The sequence below is a fragment of the Strix aluco genome, chromosome 1, assembly GCF_031877795.1.
Source record: "Strix aluco isolate bStrAlu1 chromosome 1, bStrAlu1.hap1, whole genome shotgun sequence".
NCBI lineage: Eukaryota > Metazoa > Chordata > Aves > Strigiformes > Strigidae > Strix > Strix aluco.
In genome coordinates this window covers 24,293,421-24,306,540 of record NC_133931.1, presented here as the reverse complement: position 1 = coordinate 24,306,540, position 13,120 = coordinate 24,293,421, and the positions used below count along the sequence as shown (strand labels likewise).

The 13,120-nt window shown below is 41.6% G+C and overlaps 1 protein-coding gene and 1 long non-coding RNA gene across 11 annotated transcripts in view; one reads left to right on the top strand and one right to left on the bottom strand.

Annotated features, from left to right (window-relative positions):
* The window catches only part of STK3 (serine/threonine kinase 3), a 170,734-nt gene extending 167,474 nt beyond the window's left edge, over nucleotides 1–3,260 (bottom strand). For all 9 annotated transcript variants that reach the window (XR_012621986.1, XM_074815135.1, XM_074815127.1 and 6 more), the window contains exon 1: nucleotides 3,034–3,260. Coding sequence is in view for 8 of the 9 variants with exons in the window: in XM_074815135.1 (XP_074671236.1) it covers nucleotides 3,034–3,056 (23 nt within the window). In the remaining variant the exon portion in view is untranslated. The remainder of the gene's footprint in view (nucleotides 1–3,033) is intronic.
* Nucleotides 3,261–3,584: 324 nt separating this feature from the next.
* Nucleotides 3,585–12,860, top strand: LOC141932784 (uncharacterized). 2 transcript variants are annotated; one of them, XR_012625922.1, is made up of 4 exons: nucleotides 3,585–6,154; nucleotides 8,915–9,017; nucleotides 12,214–12,361; nucleotides 12,533–12,860. It is a non-coding gene; the product is annotated as an uncharacterized LOC141932784 (long non-coding RNA). The 2 variants fall into 2 exon arrangements; XR_012625921.1 differs by having other exon boundaries at nucleotides 12,214–12,860.
* Nucleotides 12,861–13,120: the final 260 nt, after the last annotated feature.

The window sequence follows — 13,120 nt, the reverse complement described above, 5'->3', positions numbered from 1 at the left end:
GGTTTATTTTGCAGAAGAACTACCACACTGAAACATTTAGAAAGAATGGCTGGGATCAATTATACTGATACATTAAAAGAGAAGCAAGTAAGAGAAATCACTGCAGTCATCAGAAACAGAGGTGGCATTCGAAAGCCTTGAGACATTTATGTTGCTTCACACTGTTCACACAAGTATAAGCAAGCTTACATTATTGTATTGTGTACCTACATTTAGTTTTCTACCAATGAAACCCAAGCAAACTTACACCTTCATCCCATCATTTTCAGGAGGAACTTAATTTTCATCACTATGACCTTAAGTGCCCATTGACACGAACATTAAAACCAGCCTATTTTTCACAGACAGTCCGTATTTTAAAAAAGTTTTTCCCTTCCCACAAAACTTGAAAAGTTATATCTCAGTGACAATTAAAACTGTCTGAGTTTAAAGAAAGGAGTGGAAAACTTTAATTAACATACTTCATGCTTGTTAAGCAGCCTTTTATTTGGTGGCAGCATGCAGGAGATGGGCAAAATTAAAAACTATGTATTTGACAGAACACCATCTCTAGCTACTTTCCTTTTCCCTTGTATGTGACCTATCTCCTCATAGATGGGTATGCCAACAGGTACAGAAAAATGCAACAATAATAACGGGAAAATTACAAGACTCAGAGGCAAATTTTGTAACTATTTCAAGAGTGGAATTCCTTAGTGAGGGAAAGAAGTATAAAGCACTTCTGAAATACGGTCAGAAATTCAGATGAAAGAAAACACTGTGACAAGTACTGCACAAATTGTTCAGTATAAAAATCAGAACACTTACTCGAAATTATTTTTAAAAGTAAACAAAATTATTCTGAAAAGGGCTCCTCCTTGGAAGTCTTTTGTTACAGTACATTGGTCAAACAAGAAAAGCTAGCGATTTTGACAGCATCCCCATGAAAAGCCACAGTGGCCTAGCCTGTCACTCGGGCATCATCACTGCTACTTTCTGAAGGGCTGTTTTAAAGATTTACAGGGAAGCTGGGAATAACAGTGCCCTATATCTATAAGGGAACTCTGGAATTCTAGGACATCCGTGCAGCTTTGAAGTGTTCAGATGAAATTCTTGCTACCTCTAGATGAACGTCTTGCACTACAGATATCATGGCAATAGATCCGTGTCAGTAACTGCTCCTGTGGACAACAGGCACCAATAAAGGAGCCTAGTGATCACATCTATTTCGCCAAGTAAACATGGTGCATCCATTCCAAGCCACTACTGCATCCAAGGCAGGCATCAAAAAATTCAGCCCTCAAAAAATAATCTATATTCCTTCTAGACTTGCAGAAAAAAAGGGGTGACCTAGCAGAACAGTAGTGAATGCCAAACAATCAGAAAACTGTAAAAAACAATGGATAAAGCATATGTGTGCACATTTATGAAAAACTCCATTCAAATCTTATGAAAACCTGAGTTCAAATCTTCCCTCTCACTAAAGAAACAAATCCATTAAGTTCTCATCACATTCAAATTTCCAGAAATAAGCTTGAAAAAACATGGAAAGTATAAAAACATGCCAGAGTTTAGAAGTTCTCTCATCAGCTTTCTAGTTCTTCCTGACTGAATCTAAGGATTTAAACAGCTCCTCACTTTCAATTAGGCCAGACACACACCTCCAGCTAGGTAATAAAGCTAGAGCAAATCCCGGATTATTCCCAAAAAAAGTCTTGTAGGTTATGTTAACCTCAGGTTTTATTTTCAATCCTTTGATATCACCAGATCCCAGGCTTTGCAGTGGTGCTGGTAGTGATGATTACTCCTCAGACACTGCTATTTCTTCTCCTAAACCCTTGTTGGTGCCCGTCCTACTTCCTTAATTTGAGACATGCAGCACCGTCAGCCTGAAACTACAGTGCAGGCCTGTCCCTCCTCACCCCACTGCCTGCTAAAACCACTCTGCACAACAATTACAAATCAATTCTTGGTCAAAGTTTTCAAGTAGTAGAAACTGTTATTTCATGTATTACTGGAGGAGAAAACAGCGTAAGTTCAAGACTGCATTCTTCTCAAGTCCTGTCATTCTCCATGAAGCTGTTTTAAAGAATTTTAAAACATTTACATTCTACATTGAAAACCTTTAAAGTAGAATGTAAAACCTGAATTACTATCTTCTACCACCAACATGTATTGTGTACTCCCTAGATTTTTCATTAAATTAACAAGATGCAAGAGTAAAATAGTTGGAGTGCTAAGATAGTAAGTAAACTGCGTAACTACATTCCGTATACCACACAACTACATTCTATATAGTTTATAATTATATCCAAGAAAAGATTGCTTCAATTTAAATATACCCATAAAATTAAAGCAAAATTATTTTGTGCACTAAGAAGACAGTGTCACATTTAAAACAAAAGTTCACGGTTTCACATCATTACATATGCACACAAAAAGAAGTCAAATGATAAATGCTCAAAAAAACCCAAAACCCACACACAACAATTAATATAACCAAATAGCCTATGTATTTCAGAAAATACATATACTGTGGGAATACTCTTGATTTTTGCCTCTTCCCACTCCCTGATTAGCAAACGCAACTATGCAACCCCCACGCCCACAAGCATCCCTCCACCAGCAGGACACAAGGGCACTTTCTAATGTGGAAAGATAACAACAACTGCATATGTCGGTTTCTTCCACAGACCTGAACTAGACCGCTAGGCCACAAAGGGCTCTTCTCGACGACGAAGTTCCCCTCATTTCACATTAAGATGTTCCTCTTGGAACTCAACCAGCCCCTAAGGGCTTGCCTCCGCCCGGACGCTTACCCAGGACGGTTATTTCGGGGACACCCCACACACACAGAAGACCTTCCCCAACGGAACACAACCCCTCGGGCCGCCAAGCAAGTCCCAACCCTCGTCGTTGTCCAGCCGCCCCCCTCACAGCCTTCAGGACCGGAGCCTCCCGAGGCCTGCGGGGGGCCTCACCCAAGGCCTCACCCCGGCCGTGCCGCCGCGCTCGCTTCCGGCAGGGGAAGGGGCCGCCAGGGAGGGTCGTTACCTCTTGGGCGCTGCCTGCTCCATGCCGCTGCTGGCCCCCCGACCCCGCCGTCCGGAGGGGGGCTCCCGGATGAGCCCCTGGGAACCACCGCAGCAGTAGCCGCTAAACTCCTCACAACTTTCGCTGCGAGCTCGCTGGCCCTTTAAACAGGGCTCGCGCCCTCCCTTGGCCGCCGCCGCTCCCGGCCTCTCTCAGGCAACCGCCACTACCGCTACCTACCCGGCTGCCGGCGGAGGCCCGCCCCCTTGCGCCTCTCAGTGGCTACAACCCGCTCCACCGCAAGCGCTGATTGGGTGGCGCGGAAGTCTCTCAGAGCGGCGGGAGGGACGAGGCCCCACCCTACCACGGGAAGGGCGGGCGGTGTCGCGCCGGCGGGAGGGGAAGAACATGGAGGCGGCGGCGCCGCCGCCGGGGCTGAGGCGCCGCGCTCCCGGCATGCTCCGCGCGGCCGCGGGGCGCGCCGGGAGGTGTAGTCCGCCCGGGAACCTGCCCTACCCGGTCCTGCTAGAGGGGCGGCCGGAGGGGACTGGCCGGGCGAGGCAGACCGGGAGGCGAAGAAACAGAGACCCGGGGCCCTGAGGCGCCGCCGGGGCGAAGGACAGCCGTCCCTCCCCCACATGCTCACCTTATGCCCCGACTCTTGGAGCTGGGCCTTCGGGCAAGGGCAGGCCTGGGGCAGAGCCGCCGCCTGAGGCGGAGGCTGAGGGAGCTCTTACCCCGCTGCCACCGCTGGGCCCCGTCGCCTCGGGGCAACGCTGCCGGGCGGCCTGCGCCTTTCATCCGCCTGTCTGCACCAGCCAAGGACAGCCGGGCTTGGTGCTGAGCTGCGTCCAGCCCCTCCTTGAAAAGTTAAATCTCTTCATGTGGACAACTGGCTCCAGAGCACCGCAGAGGGAAAGTCTGAACTTAGTCATGGCAGGACGGGGGAGCTGCTCTCCACACCTGGCTCGGGTGACACAGTACAGCTTTGAGGTGAAAAACGCTGGCACTTGACGCTTAACTTTTTAATGCCAAAGCATACAAGTTACCTTGCAAAGCCACAGGAAGCTCTCACGTAATTATTCAAGAAGCAGATTTTAGGCCACTGTGTACCGTGTGACAGTTACCTGCAATTTCTCCATTTTACAACTTCTGACTTTCTGCTGTTTATGTAGCAGTTTAAGATACTAACTGACAAAGCATCCAAGTAGATCCAGCCAAGTCAATACAAGAAGAGCTTAAATGTTCAAGCCAATTTCTGTATCCTTTCCTGAAAGTAGGTTTATTTGCCTAACTAATGGAAGTTCAAGGTAGTAAAACACTTGGGCAAGATTTGTAAAAATACTGAGATGCCCAAGTTCCTCTTGAAGCTGATTTTAGAAGTACAACAGCACACCCCCCACCACCACCTAAAAAAACTCCACACTCCGTACTTAATTTCATCTCTTTGATGTGCATTAGCAAGGAAATTTTGAATGACTGAAATCCTACTGTTGTGCAAGTCCTCTACTTTGGCTGAGTCAATCCAATCCAGTTGACTCACTGTGGTCAGGCTAAATGCACAATGGCAATATTGAATGAACCCATAAAACAAATCACGCCACCATATGACCTTTTAGGTTTCTTTGTTTTTCTGAGTCATGGAAAAACTGCAATAGAACATCTTCCTTTGCACAACAGATTAATGCAGACGTCTTCCAAGTATCATCCCACAAGCCAGAGTGGCTCACCAGCAGTACTGCCAGATGTGTCCATACCATAGACAACTGTTTGTAGGAGATGCCAAAAAAACCACCCAGGAGAAGGAGCCAGCGGATGCCTCAGATGCAGTGCAGTGTGAGTGCATTAGAAAGCAGAGGGGAGGAACCCCACAAGACTTCCCATCTCCCAGTTCTAGGACAAGTGAGATCAGGCAGGTAGGAGATGCCATGTGGCTAGTGCCCAACTTTGCTTTACAGGGTATTTGGCTATACCGACTGACCAACTATTATTTACATTTCACCAATTTCACCTAATGAAGGGAAGCCTGACATCCCCATTTGGCTGTGATACTCCTGGAATGCAGAGGCTGTCTCCACATCCTTTAACACAAATCTTAAAGGCAATATTTTGTTCGGGTTATTTCAGAGGAGGCAGGTTTTTTCCAGCTCTCCCTCAAGTCAAAGCTGCAACAAACTATACATTCAAGCAAGGAAAAGGTATCATGGACAAAATACCAGTACTATGTTATAGTTGTAACAGCAAGACAAAGAAAGGGAACCAAGAAGTGCTCCCTCTCTCCATTCACACATATATTTCTTTCTCTGGGAAAAGTTAGGCTACACAGCCTAATCTGCCAGTTCTCCCTCCCTCTTTAACAACAGCTGACAAGAGCAAGTCTAAAGAAAATTTATCCAAGAATAGCAGATTTAGATACTTGCTCTCTTCATTCAGAATGATTTAAGACCACAGTCCCAACTCCTAGAAAATACCCTGACTACCTGATAATCGAGGAAGAAGGGGACAGGAGTGTCCTCCATCTATGCCACGGAAGAAGGAAAAGTATGAAAAAAACCAAGATGCCTGAAACAGAAAAAGTTAGGTAACCTGGTTTATAACCTAGCAAGGCAGATGGTGCCAAAAAATATAGTCTAATTCCATGCCTTTCTCACAGAAGTTTCAGTTAGGCCTTGTTCAACTGCCAAAATACTTTCTAAGTACATTCATGCTGAAACTAAAATATCAATAAGAAGATAACATACATACCATGGCATTTTTCAAGATCACTTTATTCATCTCATATAATTTCAAATGTTATTTTTAGTCAAAGATATTGGAATAAATAACACTATCTTACCTTTCTCCCTCAACATGAATTTGGGAACCGTGCTGTGAATTATAACACTGATTTGGTATTCATTACAATACTGTACCTAGCCACCAGCAAAGAAGGAACTTTGAAAGGGAAAACAGACTCCCTCTGTTCTACTACCTCATTCAGGCTTTCCAGGCAAGGGAAGTCTAGATGTTCTGGAGGCATGAATATACTATGAGATTGCTGGTGTCTAGACACCATGGAGATGAGGAAGTTGCAGACAATCTACATGAGTATTCCCATGATTTCTTCCAACAGTGGAACTATATAACACTGCAAAGAAGACAGGTGAGTAAGAAAAGGCTTAATGTAGCCCAATCTTAAAAATATAGGAGAAAACTAACTGGATTACTCTTTTTCTTCTAAAGTATTTCATCCACTTCACCAATTTATCAGCATGCATTAGGACTCCCTTTTCTGCAGAACTGGCATCAACATCAAATATAATTCCTTAGACCAAAGGATAGATGAAGACCATATTTAGTTTTTGAGTACTATAATTATTTTATATTATAATGTAGTTTTGTAAACAGATGAAAACATTTATATTATAATTACTTATACTGCAATGGAAAAAGGAATCATGAGGGCATGGACAAGTATTAGGTGGTGCATAACCACAAACTAAAAGAGTCCCCAAGCCCCTAAATATATGAACCAAAAAGTTCCAAGATGTCAATCCTGCCTCAGTTGCTCATAATTCATAATAAACCTGAGAAGGATAAAAATTACCTGAGAATCTCATGTCTGAGTTTCTAACAGGTATTACTAATGGTAAGATTTAAATTCTAAATATATACTTCAAAGTCATTCATAAATATCATGCAAATAAATTATGAATGTTATAGTAGGGACCTTATCTGGTTCCTTTGGTAGCAAATAAAAGCAGCATTTACTTCAGAAGGTATTCGATCAGGCTCATTTAATACATGGCACTACTAGAAAACAGCAGAATTAATAGTACATGTTTTCCAAGACATACATGTCATGAACACCTTGCACTCTCCAAACATAATACCCCTGCTTCTTAATCACGTCTGCGGCGCTTTTCACAGCCTACCTCTTTTCCTCATATGCTTTCTACCCTTTCACCACAGTAGCCCCCCAGTTCTTTCACAGGGTCCTCACTGGTTCTCTCCCTCAGTGTCCCCTGTATCATTCTACAGGAGCTCCATTCACCCCCTCGGCACCCCAAAACCCACAGTATCCTTACTGCCCGCATAGACCCCCAAGCATGCCCCCAGCTCTGTGCTCCTTAAAACCCCTCCTGATACTGATACCTCACTGTGCCTTGGCCCACCCTGACGTTACCCCACGGAGTTACAGGTATCCTGTGTCTGCATCACAACCCGCTGTTTATCTCGCAGGAGAAGGCTGCAAGTCAGTCCACAGCGTGGTCCCAAACCCAGCACCTAAGGACAGAGTTTCCCTTACTTTTCCCTTGCCATGGGGTGGACAGCCCCCCAAACAGGGCAATCCCTGCTCTACCCATCACCTATGAGTTTTGTAAAAATAGGAACTTACTATAATTACAGACCTCCAGCTTTTTGTCAAACATGATTAATACTAGCCAGCTAAGTCACAAATGATTGTGAAGGGGAGAAAGGCAAGGAACGGCAGCAAGGAACAGCAGGCAAGCACAAAGACAGAATGAATGCAGAAGCCTGATTTCCTTAGAAACCAGTTCATAAATTCAGTAGACAAATAGTCAACAACAACATGTTTGCATGTCTCTCCCTGTGACTGCCTGATAGCGATCTGGTATGCTGAAAGTTAAGGAAAAGGCCTTGAATGAAATACCAGCTTGTTTATACAGAAGATAAGAAAAACTGACTTCTGCCTGTATTTTTTCCTACCTATCATGTCTAATGTGAAGTAACCTTGAAGGCTTATCTAAGAATTTGTTCTATACTTTCCTAACCCTGTCAGTCATAAAGTAGTTATAAATGAAATATAAAAGAACAGCATATCCTCAAGTTTGGACTAAAATTTAGATCTTTTTAAAAGCAAGTTGTTCATCAAGCTCAGGAATAAATAACAATTGTTTTTTATTGCTTTTCCTGAACTATTCACACCTTAAGGGTTAATTAACGTCACATAAAAGGAAATTGACTTTTTACTGGTCCAGCAAAAGAAAGATGCAGAAAATAAATAGTCAGGAAATACAGGTACAGATTCTGTCATCCACATCCACTATATTAAAATCAGCATGGTTCACAAAATTCTGACTTGACATTAAAAAGAGCACTAAAAATCTGCAATAGTAAAATATTAGCTGCACTGCTCCAATTCCTCTCACTGCCTAGTATACATCATTTTGGTATCCAAAATAGTATTACTAGACCTAAAGACATTTGTTGATTGGGATAGGATTTTTCTGTTGACTAACCATTTAGCTCACAGTCTTAGTAACAGGCTATATATAGACTTACCATTTGCTATTTTTCCTATTATAGCACACTATGGTAAAAATAAACCATGGATACAGAGTTGCTATTTACAGTTAACCACAGAAGATATTCCAGTCTGTACTACAGCTGTATTGATTGTGCTCGTGGGATCTACAGATTACCATCAACTTGAAAAAAAATCTCATTTTGCTTTGTAAAACAATTACTGTTGTTGTGGTAATACTGAGGGTTACTCTGGATTCCCTTCTACACAAAAATATTCCCCCTCTTTCTGGAGGCAACCATCTGTTCTCCAGTCTGCAAAGAAGTGTGCTCACACCCTGGAGAATAAATAAATAACATTTAACTAGCAAGGCTTGATGCCTGCGTTAGGAATGGAAACTAGTATCAATAACTAAAGAATGGTCATTACTTGGTGAAGCAAGTACTACCCTAAACGAACTTCAGCTGCCTGAATACACACAGCCTTTGCCCAAGGCTTCCACTGCCACGAAGGCTGCATTTTTTCCGATCTTCCTTTAAGCTCCTGAGCTGAGAGTTTGAGGAGTACATGACAGAAATGTTTAGGGAAGATTAGGGTATTTTTTTATTTTTAGGGACAATGCTTTCAAGAGGCTAACAAGACCTATTCTTTCAGATTTAAAGAAAGAGGTTTCCTTGCCCTTGTGGGCCTTTCACAGAAGTGCTTGAAGAGAATTATAAAAAGGTGGTAAGCACAAGTACAGAACAACAAATGACAGGTAAGGAGAACCCAGTGCAACTGGAAAGCACATTGTGAATACGAAGCACTACAAAAGCAATGCCATGAAATGCTTACAGTTTATTCAGTTACAGAGCTTGCTTTTTTTTTTTAATAAAACCCTTCCTATTTATTTCTGAAACACATCTCCAACTTGCTTCATAGATATTATAAAGCAAGTGTTCTGCATGTGGAAGAATCACTCATTCTAAATGCTTTAAAATCCAGAAACCACAAAATTTCAGTTTCCTACTTTTTTCCAACCTTTCCCAATCAAAACATGCCAGAAGATCATAATTCACATCCAAATAAGCTACTCGTATAACATGTACAGTCACACAAAAAAACCCCAAAAAAGCCTAAATATAATTCTAGTCTTAAAACTTCACAAGAAAATTTCAGTGGCATAACAGCCATTTCATGACTGACTGTGAAGTAGTGGGTCTGATTACAAGATAAGATCCTGTAGAAAGTAGAAATATGTTCAAATCAAGAAAAAGATTAAGATTTGCACTTATGTTCCCATTCTGCTCTTAAAAGCAGCAGGAAGCCTTCTCCACAGCAGCCCGTGTACTAAAGAGGCAGCAAAGCAGCAAATAAAGTTTCACAGAACTGATTTCAGTCTCCTCTAATCAGGTTCGGTTTGGTTCAATAAGGGAGAGTTTTATGGCATCCTCACCGCTAGCCAGGATGAGCACTTAAACTACTGTCACTACTGAGCAAGGGGACTTTCTGCTGAAAACAAAACTTTGACGTGTCTGAGTGTACATAGATCAGGCTATAAAAACACAGGAAAATGTAAAGCAAGTTACTATCTAGAGAGCTAATGAACCCCATTAAATTTGAGACCTAAGCTTTTCCCCCTATTCCTTTACTAAAAATAAATTTTCTTAATTGCAAGCAGAAAACCAGTGGAAGATGAATGGATTTCTTTAATAGCAAAAAAAGAGTTTATCAAGAACAATCAACACTGCCCATTTTTACCCAGGCTGGGTTTAGCAAAAAGAAAATGTTCTGGTGGTATGATTTTCTCCGCAGACCAGAGGAAAATAGAGCAATTCCATATGCTAGGAGCTTTCTTAATGGAAACAGTTAATTTACCACATGAGGAATATCACATGCACACCACTTCCACCTAAAATGAATCACTCCTTCCAGTTGAGAAAACTGAGGTCTTTTATCTTCCTCAGGGTGGAGTCCATCTCCTCCCATAGATCCCTACAGAGTAAAACTGCTAATCGTTTTAAGGTTTAAAGACATTACTTCTTTTGTGTCCATATATCACATTTGAATGTCCTCTAAACAAGAGAGAGCTTAATGTTTTTGTGTAACCTTGAACTGGCCGGTACACAACTTTTATTGCTTCATCCTTGAGCTCTTCTGCAGTTCCATGATCTAATTTGTTATAGTAGTGGTATTAAGTTGCTCTTACCGGATGAACAATCTGCAGTTTAAATTCCTTAAAGCTAATTTTAAAAGGAGTGTGCTAATTCGAATACTAGGTAAAACAATGAAAAGTGAAACAGAAGAAAAAAGCCAAGCTACATGTTTTAATATATACTGCATCTCTCCTTCAGTAAGATTATAGACAGTAAATCCCTGCCCTATGCAGTATCAAACAAGGCAGAATGTCTCTAGGACCTGATCCAAAATCCGTTAGCATCAACAGAGTCTTTCTTTCAAATATACTACTTTGGGGATCAGTTCTCAAAAGAGAGTCCCGTCTAATTTGCTCATGGGAGTGTGAATATAAATGTAGATTTTTGCTTGACTAGTGTTTCCATCGTTGGCCCAAATCATCTCCCAGGAGGATGGAGGAAAGGCCAAAATTGGAGGCAGATCACATTAGACACTACCATTTATTTGACGTAACCTCTTAATAATGTCATAGGTTCATTTGATTAGAAACAATGCAGTCAGAGAAGATAAACAGTGTAAAAGTGGTCCCTTTATTGGGGAATATATACTAAGCATCTGAAATTTTAGACAGTGGGAAAACTTGCTGCTCAGAGTCACAGGGACACTTATGCGATGTTGTATAATATGCATTGCATATTAATGTATAATGCATTACAATATCAGTGTATAATACATGTTGCATATTATACAATATGCAATGATACAGCAATTTGAAGTGAGAAAATGTGCAGGAAGGTTAAAGCCACAGAACTGTGTTGGAATACCCACAAATATGTACAGCACTACTTATACATAAAGTAGCAGGAATAACACATTACAAACACAAATGCTTGATTCTATGCTGTATTATTGGCATTCATCTTGACCTTTCAAAAACAAGTACCTCATTTTGACGGGTGTGGGATACTCAACAGTTCTTAATTAAATGCCTCAAAAGTAGACTTTAAAACTGTTCTAAAGTATATTGAATTAGGCTCCACAAGGCCAGTTTTTGGCACCTGTTCTTGAAATGAGAAAAAAAAAAAAAAAGCACGCTGAACCAAGATTATGCATTATTTTCCAGGAATCCAGCAATTTCTTGGAGAGATTAAATTTACTGCAGCTTTGAAATAACAGGGTTACTGCACATTCTGAATGGTTGAGTGTCTCTGCAGGACTGAACAACAGCTAGCACAGGGGTCTCAGGGGATTTTATTGTAGTTAACCCATCCTCCTGTTCTGTTCCTACTTTTACATGCAAAAGAAAATGTTTGTGCTTAATACAATATTTATAGCTATAAGTAATAGTCAGTTCCTTTCTAGTTTTACTGTACCAGCATGTACAAGAAATACATAAAACTATATATATTATTGCTACTACTTTGCAAGATGTTGTATATATTGTAAAGCTGGCTCTCTAATAGAAGGCAGCTAAAGACCTCTGCACTTAAATCTGCCAAAGCTGATACAGCAATCACAAACATGTGTTGTTACACTTCTTGTGGCTCATCTCCACATGGTGCAGCTGTTGTGTTGGCTAAAGAAAATGCAGGCCCAAGGGAAACAAATTTAATTCAGCTGGGGTGACTTCCACTAAAAAAAAAGTGTTTTAAGGAGAACAGGTGTCTTACAGTAAGGGGGATTGTTTGAGAGGTTTTCCCTAAACTTGCTATGCTTCTAGGAAGTCTGTTCTAAAGTGGTGTGCCTGGGATAATAATCTCTTGCAGTCTAATTTTTAAATAATAACCTTCAGAAATGCAATGGATTCCAGAAATTCTATTTTTGTTTGTTTGTTTTAGTCCTAGGACAGGAAGACTAGCACAGGACCTTATCACACAAGTTAGAAGCTGGAGGGAGCCTCATTGCTGTTATTCAGATTCCTCAGTCTTAAGAAGGTTTGGTTAATCAACAAATGACTGTGCCAAGGCAGACCCACAGCCCATACAAGTCTGTGCCAGTTTACGCCTGTGTATCTATTGTTTTAAGCTTAATATTTTACTCAAATCACTTAAATATCGCTTCCTCCTAAATATGTTCTTATTTACTCAAAATAAATAAGCTATACTATGTAGTCTAATAAACCAGTATTCAGTGTATGATTTTTTTTTTCTTTTCCAGAAAGTCTTTTACCTTGCATACTCTGATACCTTCTCTAGTTTCATCATGCATTCCTGCCTCCCTGCTTCCTGCATCCTCTGGTATATCAGAGTGGAAAGTGTTTGACTGATGCTCAGCGGCTGACTCAGCAGCCTTCCTGCTGTGGTCAGTAGCAGATCCCACAGCGCTGAGGCAGCAGGATCCCTGGAAGCTGGGAAACACTGTTTTCCCAGCAGGCTCTCAGGAGGTCTCTCTCTGTCGGCACTGACTGAATCAGCCCTTCAGACAGACACTGCAGTGGCCAGCAGATCTTTCTCTTCCTATCATCAGCCCTCTTTCCAAAACAAGGCTACGCCAGAGGGTAGTCTCTTGGTGAGTAGGTGTCTTCATACTTCAGTTTCCTCCTTTCGGCCTGATTTTTCTATCGTCTCCCACAGGGTCAGAATTTCTTCTCTTTGGGGAAACAGAAGTCCAAACAAGAGATGATTTTTTCACACAGACCCCATTCCTACAGAGCTGGTTCTCCTACAGGATATATAGGAGCTGCTCTCAGCTCTTCCTTCTCAGGTCTTAACTAAATAAATGTTATGATGACAAACTTCTGTTTTT